The 14,420-nt window shown below is 40.8% G+C and overlaps 2 protein-coding genes across 3 annotated transcripts; one reads left to right on the top strand and one right to left on the bottom strand.

Moving 5' to 3' along the window:
- The first annotated feature begins 1,032 nt into the window (after nt 1–1,032).
- Nucleotides 1,033–10,372, top strand: wipf3 (WAS/WASL interacting protein family member 3). 2 transcript variants are annotated; one of them, XM_061059069.1, is made up of 8 exons: nt 1,033–1,342; nt 3,010–3,131; nt 4,443–4,593; nt 6,605–6,757; nt 6,891–7,601; nt 8,662–8,799; nt 9,106–9,207; nt 9,287–10,372. In XM_061059069.1, exons 2-8 carry the CDS (start codon nt 3,027–3,029, stop codon nt 9,325–9,327), a joined length of 1,401 nt encoding a protein of 466 aa, XP_060915052.1. In that variant the 5' UTR covers nt 1,033–1,342; nt 3,010–3,026; the 3' UTR covers nt 9,328–10,372. The 2 variants fall into 2 exon arrangements, with proteins under 2 accessions (XP_060915052.1, XP_060915051.1); XM_061059068.1 differs by having other exon boundaries at nt 1,037–1,342; nt 9,103–9,207.
- LOC132990701 (peptidyl-prolyl cis-trans isomerase FKBP14-like) lies at nt 10,360–14,417 on the bottom strand. Its single transcript, XM_061059070.1, has 4 exons — nt 14,103–14,417; nt 13,131–13,282; nt 12,543–12,670; nt 10,360–11,780 (listed from the first exon to the last, which is right to left on the bottom strand). Exons 1-4 carry the CDS (start codon nt 14,294–14,296, stop codon nt 11,622–11,624), a joined length of 633 nt encoding a protein of 210 aa, XP_060915053.1. The 5' UTR covers nt 14,297–14,417; the 3' UTR covers nt 10,360–11,621.
- Between the last annotated feature and the right edge of the window lie 3 nt (nt 14,418–14,420).

Below are 14,420 nucleotides of genomic sequence, written 5' to 3'. Positions count from 1 at the left end.
TACAAGGAATTAAAGTTATTTATATATAGCCTCTTCTGTGTACAGTATGTCAAAGCCAAATTGCACTGTCCTCTGGGTTATAGGGAGGAGCACGCCTGTATCACTGCATTCCTGTGTCACTGTGGAGGATTGAGGTGTGTGAGTCTGCAGCTTTCATGTTTATATAACCTGGTTGTTGTGACTGATGTACCATGAATGACGAGGAAATATCAGTTTTAATTCAATTCAATAGGCTTTTTTTAGGCATGAATGTTATTGAGACAATACTGAAAGAGCGCCAAGTGACAGTCAGACCAAAAAAAACCACAAGAACAAATGTCAGCAAAGGCTTGTTGAATGGTTCATAGGTTCATGTTTGTATCTCTGTGTGTTTGTGATTGAAACACATTTTAAGGTCTTACTTTGTCTTTTTGTTCTGTTTGTGTTTGTGTGGTTTTCATGTAGGCTATCTTTATTTTGTTATGCTTGGGTTATTTGTTATTTGAAGACAGTTTACAAATGTTGTATTTTTTTTCAAACTAATTCAACTGTTTGATTTTTTTTTTAGGAAATATATAAAGGAAATATTAACTTTACAGGGTGTTGTAATTATTCACACCGATTTGTAAATTAAGATGCAGTAAATGAAACAGAAACAATGTTCTGATTACTTCATGCACTCATTTCAAGAAGGATGACTTGTTGTGTTGTAGGGTTTCAACACAAGGGGGCGATAACGTGCTACTTCAAAGACGGAGAAATAGATACGAGGACAAGATGATAGTACAACTCCACCCATAAGATCTAGTTACGCTTAAAGTCCCTTGTGAAGACTTCTTAAAACCATTTCTCATGAATTTTTCAAAATGTTTTTTTTTTTTTAGTCCACAGCAGGTGGAATTCAAGGCAAGGGAAAGTGACACCTATAGCCAATAAGCGCTCCCTCTTTATCTCTCTCTCTCTCTCCATTGGTCTCGTGATGAGTTCAGGGCGGTGAGGTGTGGCCTCGCGCAGCCCCCCCCCCCCCCCCCCCCCCCTGAAGCGCGCTCATCAGAGAATAAACAGCCAACGCTATAAAGAGAGAGCATTGAACGGGACCACCTTTAGGCTACATGTCAGCATTTGCGGCGTGGACTCAAATACAACGTGAAGTCAAACTTTCTGTGGACGGTGTTTTTGTTGTTACTTTAAGGAGTTCATACGTCAGATAGGCCCTACGTGGTGTCCTCGTTTGAAAACACAAAACGTGGAAACTTTCCTAATAACCCGCTATGAGGAGCTCACTGAGGACAGTTTGCTGTTCTCCATCCCATTGAAGGCTTCTGTAACAGCAGGTGTATTTCGGATAGTCTACTCTGTGAAGGTGAGTCAGTGGGCTTATTCACACACACACACACACACACACTTGTATGTATGACATGCTTTTTCTCACAATACTGTCTGAGTAATTAAAAAAAAAAAATACAACAACAGGACATTTGAGACTGTTGAGGGAGGATGTGGTGTGTTGTGATTGTCCCAGCATCTTGTCTTGATAAAGCATTACCAGGTCAATTGTTTTTAAAAGGTAAATTGTCAAGAAACAAAACTTAAGTGACGTTGGGAGGAGTTTTTGAAATAAGTTAAGAAAAGTTTTAGGGAAATGTCCCTGCTATGAAAATATAAAATTGTAAAAAAAGCCTATTAACACTTGCATATTGTAGATTTGGTTTAAACGTCCTCATTGTTGGAGCTCCCACTGACATAATGCTAGCTATAATTTACTAATTTACAAATAGAAAAACACAATGGTAATGACACAAAAATAACCTTTTACGTTTTCTTTCTATTTGCTACAAATGTGTCACGTGATGAAGGTGCCAGAAGACAGACGTGTGTTTTGTAAAGGAGACACACTGGTAAAATGATTGAAATAAACAAATTGAACCGTAGTTTACATCTGGGGTCTCTTACATCCCAAACAGAAATGAATACTTGATACCCTGTCATTGATACTCATAGGATCAGTTGTCTCAATCCTTTTGCAAGTCTTCAAATAAAAAGTTGCTGTTACTTCCAGCTGCTTGCGTGCGCCTCTTGAGAATGTCTTTGCTTCAGGAAGGCGCACAACAGGTCAAAGATTCACAACAACTGGTGTAAGAGATGCCCATGTGTTTTTCTAGAGCTGAATTAACCAACATTCAGCTTCTCCCCCTTTACAGACCTACGCTGACAGTGTCACAGAAGCTACTTGACACAGATATGAAGACAGAAATAGCAACACTGGACGGTCTGCCAGATGCATAGATGGGGGGCATGATCCAAACACACACACACACACACACACACACACACACACACACACACACACACACACATTGAGTCATAGATATTCAACAAAAGCAGGTTCTCTTGTCCGTTTAATTAAATTGCTCAGGAGAGGCATTTGCAGATTCAGCAGAGAACTGAATGTGCATAAACCTCAGGCTGTTTTCAGTCTCTGGAAGACAGCTCGGGAAGAATTTATGATGTCACTGAGTTTGGGTGGAGGTCTCAGTGACTGTCGCTGTGGATCATTTACTAAGTGAGTAGAAAAAACATCTGGAGACTGAAACATGACATAATCCTACCCTGAACTCCTCAAACTGTTCCTTGACAACAACATACCCTGAGTGTAGTTATGCTCGCTGTAAGAGCAATGTGAGTGCACACTGGAGTATTTTCCTGTGGAGTTTCCTCAATGTGTTTTTCATTCACTCTACTGCACTGAAGGTCTGAGGGGCATGGGGTCCTTTACTTTGCACACAACAAGCTCCATTGTTCCTCTCCCAAGTCCTGCAACAGAGCATTGTGGGAAGAAGAGGAGGACAGAGTTTAATGGGAGGGGTGTGAGAGTGTATGTCGGACTTCTCTGGAGAGGATGCAGCGCTCGCTGTTTCCTGTTTTGCGCTGCACGGTGGTGAAGTAACTTCCTGACCAGAGAAGAGGGGAGGAGGTCATCCAAGAGCCCCCTAACACAATAGCAGCTTCTGACTGTGTTTCTGTCTGCAGGTATCTGAGGCGTCAGCATGCCAGCCCCCCCTCCTCCTCCTCCTCCTCCTCCTCCTCCACCTCCTCCTCCTCCAATGGCTCCACCTCCTCCTCCTCCTCCACCCAGCGCTGCCCTGCCACAGGTAAGACTGTGTCTGGACTCAAAGTCTCTTTCATGCAACTGTAAACGCTCGCTTGTGTCCTTCTCACTGACCGTCGACATCACCTGCAGGGATTTGAATTATTGATTGGGGTAATGCACACACAGAAAACAAACACATACACACACAAGGTAGTGCAAACAGCAGGCTCTCAGTAGCAGCAGAGTGTTATGTTTCCACAGCAGGCGCACAGTGTCCTCATGTTAGAAGAGTTGTCCCTTCCAGCAAACAATGCCACACCGTGGTGATGCACTGCAGCAGACTACAAGGAAAAAAATCAACCTTTTTTATAAGCCTCTCCCCTCCTTATTTATCCCTGTGCTGAATGCTTTTACTGCACCTTCTTCATTGTTTGTATGTAGAACATCTTATTTGTCAAAGAAATTACGTTTAGTTGATGATGATATTGCCATACATTTGTTCCCCACCGAGCTTCTTATGTAAAAAGATTAAAGCAAATAAAACCTTAAATCTGGCATTCATCCTCCAGGATTACATCTGATGCCTTTTTTTTGATGTTACAATTTCATGGGGGGGATTAAATTGGAAATATATGTCGGACAAATTGTTAGAATTGCAAATCAAATGTCCTAGAGTCCAAGGTGATTTCATTAGCTAGCCTCTCTGGCCTACACCAGTCTGTGAGTTTACAAACAGACAGAATAAAGAATACCATAAAACTGTAAGTCTTCATCAAAACATACTGTCAAGAATCTTATCTCAACTCACATATTAATTGTCTTATTGTTTCTGCACTTATGTTAAAGTTCCTTGGAGAAACTTTGGTTTGTTTCTGGAACCTCCTGTGTACCGGTTTAGGCATTACTACTTATGAAATAACATATCTTCAGTGGATGGACTATTTTTCTTTGTAGGAAATACAGAGGTATCAGTATTCATTTCGATCAGTTTCAGAACTATTTAAATTTTCCTTTTTTTAAAATCCTCGGCCAGTTACGGTGTAGTAGCCTATAGTTATAAGTGCTTTACATACACATGGATGAAATAAATGAACAGATAAATCACAGCATAAAACACTGCATAACAAAACTGAGCAAAAAAGCATGGACTTCTACAGTTGCTGAAAACTGTTCAAAGACTCAGGAGACCTCATAGCTTATTTCAGATGATTGAAGGAGGTTTGCATTTTGTGGGGACGATGGCGAGATGTGGGGAATCAGAGAGGTACAACGAGGAAAGAGAGTATCCTGAAGGGGGCCCCTTTTCACAGAACACACAAAGTAAAACACTTTTCATGGTGATGTAAAAAGTTGCTTTTTCTTCTTGTGACAGTGTCCGTCTGAGCCTCTGAAGCTCCAGTCTGGTGGAGGAGGAGGAGGAGGAGGAGGAGGTGGGAGGAATGCCCTGCTGGCCGACATCGAGAAAGGAGCCCGTCTCAGGAAAGTCACACAGGTCAACGACCGCAGTGCTCCTGCTGTCGACAGTAAGAGCAATGTCCATATTGACTACTCATATGCACACTCTCACTTAAGCTGTGTTAGACAGTTAATACATCACAAGTCGCTGTAATTGTGACGTGTGTCTGTGTGCTGGTATGACCTGGTGTTCACTATTAGGGAATAAAGACAGTTTATTTGGATATGATGTCCCTCTTTGAACTATATTTAACCATCACCATCGACACACACACACACACACACACACACACACACACACACCAACAGCACTTTAGGAAGGAATGCATTATAGCAGATAAGGATACGGGCAGAATAGGACCAGCTGTATACGATGGCAAACACAATGGGTAAGACATAACGTGTTAGAGTCAATTCAATAATCTTATACACATGAGAGAATATACTAGGTAGATGAAATATGTTAAAAATATAACACTATTAGCACTTTGTGTATTCAGTTGATCAGTGTTTTAGTTGAACTTGCATGTGGCCTGTTGAAAGAGCTGCAGCTTACAGTAGTTGTGTTAGCTTCTTGTATGGAGCAGTAATGACAGATGTAACAGACCGCTCTGTGTAGTGAAGTGATGTGCATTTGTTAAGGGGCATGAAGTCTTTTGTCTGGTGTAAAAATGTACTCATGTCCCTGCCTGAACTTTGCTATCAGCTGCTTTTAGGTTGATTTTACACAATTCTATCCAACAGAATTCACATGACAATGACACTGAGCCTATTTAGGACATAGAATAACCGGATAACCTGAGTGAGAGTGGTTGAATTTTCTCAAAGTATTTCTAATGATTAAAAAAACGTTCTGTGTAATACTGCTTAACACACAGTAAACACAGTTCTTAACACAGGTACAGCTGTTTTAACCACTTGCAGGGGCGATTTTAGAGTCGGACCTTTAGGGGTGCTCAGCAAGAAATATTTTCCCACATGTGAGAGTTTTGTTAATAAAAACAACAGTAACAGGAAGTTACATGAGTTTTACACCACATCATCGTTTGTAAGGAGATGAAAGATGGAATATGCTGTTTTTGCAAAAGTATTCAGTTCATACAGGGGCATTATAGTTCTTTTTATTAAATTAGCTGTATGCTATGTAGCAAGGAATTCAGCATAATATGTTATTCTGCTCATTGTTTAGATTTTTTAAAAATAATTTTTAAATATACTTTATTAATCCCTGAGGGGGAATTCTGGTACTACCTCGGTTATTGAGCGACATGCTACTCACACACCTAGGTCAGAAATACACACATGTACAAACAGGACCTATAGACATGCATTCATGGAGAGATGTCAGAGTGAGGCTGCTACATAGGGAGCGTGGTAGGGGTAAGGGGTTCGGTGCCTTGCCCTTTGGCACTACCCAGGAAGTGACCTGGCACCTCTTCAGCAACCAGACCAACTTCCGTACAAAGTCACATTTGAATGCAAATACCATTATACTTTTACATTACAAGTTTTGAATGCTTTTAAATGTAACAATGCATCTCTAGACTGTGTATAATTACTTTTTTTTTTACCAGTCTAGAAACTGTCAACCTATTCACCTAGTTTCCTAAGATTCACACAGCTCTAAGCTCTCCTCATTAATATCACACGGCATAACGTTAGCAAGCAAGCTGAACCACCTGATTGAAGAAAGGCTAATATAGTTGGTTACACTGAGAATGTACAACTTATTATATTACATGTTTCCACATTTTAATGGGTTGATGCTCTACTGACAACTTCAAAGCTGTCGGTTCAAGACTGATTTTTGGAAGGAGAGGAGTGGTGTTTCTTTAAGGTATGCTGTATGGCAGTAGCAAAGGATTGTGTTGAATATGGCTGATCATTACATCAAATTTTTCAAAATTGTAGCTAAAATATAAGATTAAGATATATACAAAGATTCTGTCAAAATAAAAAAAATCTGGTGGAGCTCATGCCTCTCTTATTATTTTAAGGGTTCTCACTTGAAGTGTAGAGGAGCCGAAGCATCCTTAAAAGGGTCTAAAATTGCCTTTGATCCTTTGTCCTGTTCCCCAGAACCCAAAACCAGTCCTGAAGATGTATCCAACAGTGTTGGTGCTTCATCAGGAGGAATGGCGCCAATGGGACCACCTTTGGGTGGGCTCTTTGCCAGAGGGTTCCCCACTCTTAGACCTATAGGACAGAGAGACCAATCTGGAAAGACTCCAGGTTGGTGACAAATGTTTTGCTCCAACTGATTCTATGTTCATTGACGTTTTGATCATCAAAACAACTTACTGTGTGTGTGTGTGTGTATGTTTGTGTGTGTGTGTGTGTGTGTGTATCTGCTTATGTTTTACAGTTTCACGCTCAAGCTCCTCTGCCTCCCTGAAGCCCATGTGGAACCCCCCCTCAGCTGCAGACTCCAGCAGTGTCTCTGAGCCTAACAGGACTTTAGAGCTCCGAAGCTCCGCCCACCACCCGCTCGCTTCTTCATCCTCTGCTCCTCCCTCCCCCTCCCATGGCAGCAAGCATCCACCTCCTTTCTACGCTTCCTCGCCTCCTCCGCCTCCACCCACCCCTCCTTCTGCTCCTCCTCCGCCTCCTCCACCTCCAGCCTTCCAGGAACGTCCAGCCAACAAGCATCCTCCTATACCCACCTGCCCTCCTCCTCCACCTCCGTCCCATGTCTCCAAGCCCACCTGGCTCCCCATCCAACACTCCCACCACACCTCCATCTCCCAGCCCTCTACCCCCCCTCCTCCCCCACCACCTTACCAGTCCCCCTCTGCAGTGCCAGGTGACCGCTCCTCGGGGTGTTTCCACCCTCCGCCCCCCTCTCCGCTCCACTCTGAACCGTCCAGATTCCCCATCCTGCGGGACAGTCCACTGGGTCCTCCGCCACCTCCTCCTCCACCGCTCCCTGTTTCTTTTACCCCCAGCTGCCCATCTACCCTCCCCCCTCCACCACCCAAGGTGCCACCCGTGCCCTCCCCAACTATGCGCTCTCTGCCTCCATCATACCCTTGCAACGCCCCCACCAGACGACCGCCTGCTGTGCCCAGGGGTGCAGGTATGTCAACACAAAGAAGAGGAATTATTTATTTTCCTACCAATGAATTCAAGATAAAAAAAAGAACCTTCTCACACATTTGTTTACAGTGAGCATTACAAAGCAGCAGTTAGATGACATGTTTCACTCATGTTCAAACACAGCGTTCATGAGGATAGATAGCAAGATGGAGCCAACAAGTGGATCTGATGATGATAATTTGTGTGATGCATAAAATTGCACTTTTTAAATTCTTAATTGGAGGCTTTTTGAAAACCTACAAATTACATTTTTCTGGGGTAACAATGGTTTTCAAATGCAGGGGAGCGTTTGTTCTGTTCGTCAGGAAATTCTCAAAACACGATTTTACTTTCAATCAGTTCCTTTCTTATTTATATATTATCTGTAACAACAGCGGTAAGTAGACATATCTTTGTTCAAAGGGTTCCCAAGCCAAAACAGATTTGATATGGATTCTATAAAGTATACAAATAAAATAATCAAGGCACAAACTTGCTCATAAATGGAAATTAAATATTTTAAGGTGATGCTGATTTGATAAAAAGATTTACATCTAAGGTAGGCAGATGAAAAATTTAAATATTTTATGAAAATTCTACATTTATTAATTATGTGTATGCTTTCTTTATTCTTATTCTCTTTACTCTAATTTCAGGTACTTAAATACAAAGTGACATTTAGTGACATTAGAAAACATACATTTTAAATACTGAATTATTCAAATATACAATCAGCTTCTTAAAATTCAAGCATTTGGTGCAAAGTCAAAAAATCAACTGCATTTTTCACCAGAGTAAAAAAAACACCAGAGAAATATTTGTAGTAATTGCTAGTTTTTGTCATCCAAAAAAGTATAGGTTGGAAGGAGTTACAGCATGTCATTAAATCCACCCCGGTATGTGTTGTTTAACTCTTTACTCTCCAAGCAGCGCCAACAAACCATTGTTTCTGTGTACTGAGAGTAAAGTGTGTTTTGGCCTTTTTATTATAATATAATATAAGTTAGAATATAAGACCGTATTAGACTTAGATGTTTTCTTAATGTGTCCCATTGTAACAGGTGTGGGTCGGCTGGCTCCACCTCCAGCTCCCCCTGCACGCTCCCCCTCTACCGAGCTGTCCAGCCGCATTCCTCCCCCTCCACCACCTCCTCCTATGCCCCCATCGAGCCTCAGGAATGGACACCTGCACAGCCTGGGTGAGACGATAGCCCCTTTCACAAATGCACTCCTGGCAATAAAAAAACTAAATCAGGACAGCTGCTACATATATTCACACATGTAGCTCAACTCGAAAATGTTTGGAAATTTAGGGTTTGCAGTTGATGTACATAAGGAGATTATGTGAATCTTATAATGGCTCATATTGATATTTTTGAATTAATTTAGGCATTCAGTGGATCTTCTTATCCAGGCTGCTTTGAAGAGCATTACAATAAGCTATGTTGCAAGCTACCTAATTGTTCTGACCTCTCATTTACATCTTTACATTTTATTTCTAGCAGATGATTTTGAATCCAAGTTCCAGTTCCACCCTGTAGAGGATTTACCCCCGCCCGATGAATTCAAGCCTTTCCCTCGGATCTACCCCAGCAAAGAAAACAGAGGTAACAGCACGGCGGACTCTTTATTTCCCTCTTAAGACTCAAAAAATCATCCTTCATTTCCCTTCTTCTTCCTTTGCAGTGAATGTCAAACCACCTGGGATGAGGACACACCTCAGATGAGTCACACTCATCTTCATCCCCAAACACATATCAGCAGCTAGACTCCGTCCTCCTCCTCCTCTTCCTCCTCCTTGTGAGAGTTAACAGGACAGCAGTGGACTCATTTGGACGCAAGCGCTCCCTGTGTGTGCATTGTTTGTGTTTTGTGTATTTGTGTGTATATGTGTGTATATGTGAGTGTCAAACAGGGTCCCGCCTTATTCTGACTATGTGACCTCTGACTTTTTCCAGTGTGGAATGTTTTGAATGTGTGTGAGGAGGAGGGCTCTCCCTGCTCGTACTCATATACACGCACACACATGGGACAGTGTCCTCCAGCAGCTATATTTAACATGACTCTTCACACCGTTGGTTAGCATGACAGTATCTACATACAGAGGAGAAACATGAATTTCATCTCTGAGATTTTTGTCAAAGATGTCATGAGCTTTTAGTTTGTGAAGTCCCACTTTTAAAGTAAGTAAAAATTGTAGAAGGACTTCCCTATGTACTTGTATAGAAATGTGGCCCAATCATTTTTTCCAAAGGCTTTTTCAAAATGTTTGAGTGAGACAATCCTTTCAAAATGTCATCAGTTTTCCTTTGTGTAAACCACATCACCTAAATCTACTCTGTTACCAAGATGAGTTGTAAGCTAAGTAAATGTCATTTAGAGTTATTGCAAAAACAAAAATGGCTGGTGAATCTTGTCACTTGTGGTCCAGGATATGTTAACCCTAGCATAACCATGAAGCTTTATAAATCCATGTATAGAATTTGGTGCTTTTTGTGTTTATGCGATAGTTGTTTTTGACAAATTTACAAATGAATCTATTTGTAAACAAGGAGCTACACTGACTTAAGATAATGATAATGCATCTGTTCAAAGTAACACTGAGGTGTTGTCTTCTATGAATAGATAATGGCATGAGGTGTACTGTTTCCTTTCTCCCTGTGTATTAACCAAGACTAACACATGAAAAGACAGTGCCACCTGCTGGTTCAACGTGTAAAGAACATGTGACCACTAAATAAACCACAGTATTTTCTGTAAAAAAAAAAAAAAAAGTTGGCACTTTATTTAAAAAAACAAGTTAATGTTTGATTATGCCATAAAAAGATCAGGGATATTGCTCTTCAGTCAAATTGTGATGTATTTGCTTTAAAGAAGTAAAAACAAAACCAGAAACAAGACAGTCTGGATTTTCGTTGGCACTAGAAATATTTTCTAGCTCAAGAATCACATAAAAACACCTCAAAACAGGTACTGTTGAAGAATAAGAACATCATCACTCTTTGTAGAGAAACACAAATTTGATCCTAACCACAAAGAATCCTAAAACTGCACTAAATGTTGAAGATCAGAGCTGATCAATATATCCTTTTCACTTTTGCACTACAGTGCATTCATGTATAATTTAACAGCTTCAGATATGTCGACTTGCCAAACAGGTGTTTCTGATAGTGTTGGCTGGATTATGTTGAGGTGTACCAGAACTGTGCGTACTAAATTAACTAGAGCCCTTTGATAAATATAAATTTGGTCTTGGTTATTTTTTTCTGTTTTTAAACCAACTGGTTGGTCTCTTTTTTGAGAAAAAAAACCCAACTTCTTCTGTCTAAAAATATTGTTCAAGAAAGTAAATCAAAAAAATGCAGACAGGATTAATGCTCAAAAAACAATTGAAGTTCACATTTCCAAGACCAAACATACAGAATATACTACAATATATTTTTAAAAAACAATCTGTTTTTTGACACGTATTACGTTAGAACATATTGCGTCTGCACTAAACCTCAATAATCCTTATTATTCGCCTAAGTTTGATTTCTTTATTACAAGAAAAAAGAAGCAAGACCTTTTTTTCTTCCAAAGGCCAACAAAGGGAACATTTTTAAATCAAATAACCTTCAAAAAGGAAACAAGAAATCTAGAAATGGATACCCACTTACATTACATGTTAGCAAATGAATAAGAGACAACTGTAAACAATGAAAATAGTCTCAAAATGTGTATACAAGATGAATGAAAATTATTTTTCTGAAATGTGAATGTGCCACATGGTGCCTTTAAAAGACCTGTGCAAATACACACAAATGTAAAAACCTGCTCAAAAGAAAAAAAGAAACAGATATAATCGGCTGTTGGCTTAAGTCCTGCAGAGTAATTCCTGATACATATTTCATGTAACCTGAGACAGTTTCAGTAATGAACTCAAAAAAGCACAAAAGTATTTCTACTGTGTGAACTCACAGAAGACTGGAAGACAACATGAATGAATGACTTGAGTGAATTTTGGCACATTAAAGAGACTTTAGAGTTCATCGTGTTTGTAGGTAAACTCTCTGGAGGAAATGACGCCGTCTTTGTTCTCGTCCTCTTTGGCGAAGATATCAGCCACCATGTTCTCATGTAGGGTGTCGTTGGCAGGGTAGCCATGGCGCTCAAACTCTTTCCTGAGGTATTCTTTCACCTGGTGGAGGAGATTGGGATGAGTTACAGTGTTCAGAATTGACTTTGGATGACTGATCTATCTTTTACCTCCAACTACACAATAGAAGGCATGTTAATAAGAGGACGTCTACATCACATCTATTTACAGTAATATGTGTAGTCACATGAATACTGAAATATTAAATAGTTAAAGGAAGAATGTGCAACACTTTAAAGATAAATATAGCAGAAATCAAGTATATCCTGTGTAAATGTCTCTCTGAGTCATGACTGTCTACAATGAGTGAGAAGCGCGAGTCCCACCAGCTGTACAGTGGTTGGAGCCGTGTTTACATCATGTTTACATGCTGCTGTTTTAGTCAAGGACTAGAGAAAATAAGAATAACATACTAACTGCTTATTTGGATGTCACATTAGTGTGTTTAGATCTTGGTCATTCTGTGTCAATTTATGTGCAATATGAAGCTACGAGCTAACTAGAGTGTGCTAACATTAGCCTGCTAACACGACAATGCAGGCCACAGACAATAGTAGCTCACGCAAAGGACAATTTTGTCCGCTGCTTGCACTTTATGGTGCGTTTTAATTGATAACTCCTTTTTGGTGAACGCGAGTGGAGAGGTGTTGGAGGTGTGACACTGGAGGAGAGCGGAGACTTCAGAATAGCGGAGGTGTCGCCCCAAACAGCGGTTTGTTTTGGTTTCATGCTGGCGCTCAAGGGGCGACATCTACTGGATCAAAAAGTCGCACACTCTTCCTTTAAGGTATTACTTGTCTTCACCTCATTCCTCGATAGCTTCCAGTCATCGTTGAGGTCCATCTCCTGGAAGGACTCGTGTGACCTTGGTCCATTTCTGATCTCAAGCACCTCGATGAAGAAGGTGAGTGTGCTCTCAGGTGGGATCTTGCCTGACATTGGACAACAACACAGTGCAGGACGTTAAATTAAACTTTGTCTGACTTTCATCTGAGATTTCCAGAAGAGTTAAAAAAACATGCTGCATACAATTGTGAGTATTAAAATCAGAAATGTAAGTGTTATTGAGAAGCAAACTTTGGGTGCATAATGAGTCACACATGTCATACAGTTGTCTTCATGCTGTCAGTTAGTTAGACATGGGAGAGATGGATGCGATTGGTTAGGGTGATATGTGCTTACCAGGGCAGAGCACACTACTGTTCACATGCTCCATGTAGACAATAAGTGGACTAATATCACTGAATGAAGCCTTCATTCAGCGTTTGAGTCCTAAACAGCCATTTAAAACAAGACAGACAGGTAAAACATGCATAAATAAGTTATGTAATAATAATAAAAGTGCTTCATGCAGCAGAGCTTACATCGTGCTATGAACAGAGCAACAACTACCTTTCCCTTCCTTCCCATAGGCCAGAGCTGGAGGTACGATGAGTTTCCGCTTCTCTCCAGAGCACATGTCCTGCAGGCCTTTATCCCAGCCTTTGATCACCTCTCTGATACCCAGAGTGAACCACACTGCCTGCTTGTCTCCATGAGTTCGACTAGTGGACACACATATACAGAAACAGTAGATCAGTGTCTGAGAAGGGAATAATTGTGATAAGGACTGGGAGATCCGCTCTCTTTTTTTTTAAGATTTATTTTTAGGCTTTTTGTGCCTTTATTGTAGAGATGGGGCTATTTTATTGATTTTTATTTCTTTCTGTTTCACTGATTCTCTTATACTCTTATTGTTGCGTTGAACCTTTTTTCTCTGTTTACCCTCTGCTACCTTTATAGATTTCCACATTATTTGTCTTCTTGGTCTACATTCATATAAACTGTCACTGGACATAAAGGACCTGTGCATGTACCTCTGTATTGACTATAGCTGTATTTGCCCCGGTGTCCTACTTCTTTAGATTCCCTTATTTATCCAGGTACTTTGTAAACTCTTTGTGCCATGTAAATAAAGTTATCATTGCAAAAACTCGACGTTTCTGTAAGAAATCTGTACATCATTGATAGTCAAATGGCAGAAATGTAAAGGGTAATGTGAAATAAATATATTTTTGTAGGCTACAATTTGGCGGCCTGACCCTTTAAAGTTATATCACGTGACCCTTGCAAGGAGGTGTCACCAAGGAGACGTCCCGCGTGCGCCAACACGAACATGTTGCTCGGCTGAAGGAATGTCATGTAAACCTAATGTAACAAGCAACAAGCTAACAATGTCAACTTCAGTACAAATGTGTTAAAGCTGATAAAGAAAAGTAAATACAGGAAGTAGCGTCCATACAATGTAACCATTGGGATAAATAGAGAACAACTTTTTAACATGGTAACAACTAATCACGCCGTGCTGTCAGTCACCACACATACCTGGAGTGAATCAGGGTCCCGTTCTCCAAGTACCCCTCATGATGTACCAACAGGATGTCTCCGTACTTTGACTTTCGGTGACAGAGAAAAGGTTTGTGCAGGACTTCTATCTGCACCTCCGCTTCAGGCAGCTTCCCCCCGCTGACAGACAGAAGCAGAGAGGAGCAGAGCCAGCTCAGCACCGACAGCAGCATTCTTACACACTACAGCCACACCGAGAAAACCACAGGGTAGAGAGGCAAGTCAAACTTTTGAACAAATGTTGTGCAGGCGTGCAGATGGACGGTCCTCTACGTGGCACGGTGGCTGTTTCATTAT

The sequence above is a fragment of the Labrus mixtus genome, chromosome 16 (genome assembly GCF_963584025.1).
Source record: "Labrus mixtus chromosome 16, fLabMix1.1, whole genome shotgun sequence".
In the NCBI taxonomy this organism is placed as follows: Eukaryota; Metazoa; Chordata; class Actinopteri; order Labriformes; family Labridae; genus Labrus; species Labrus mixtus.
Note: the sequence above shows the minus strand (reverse complement) of the source record. Positions and strands in the feature narration are given on the sequence as shown.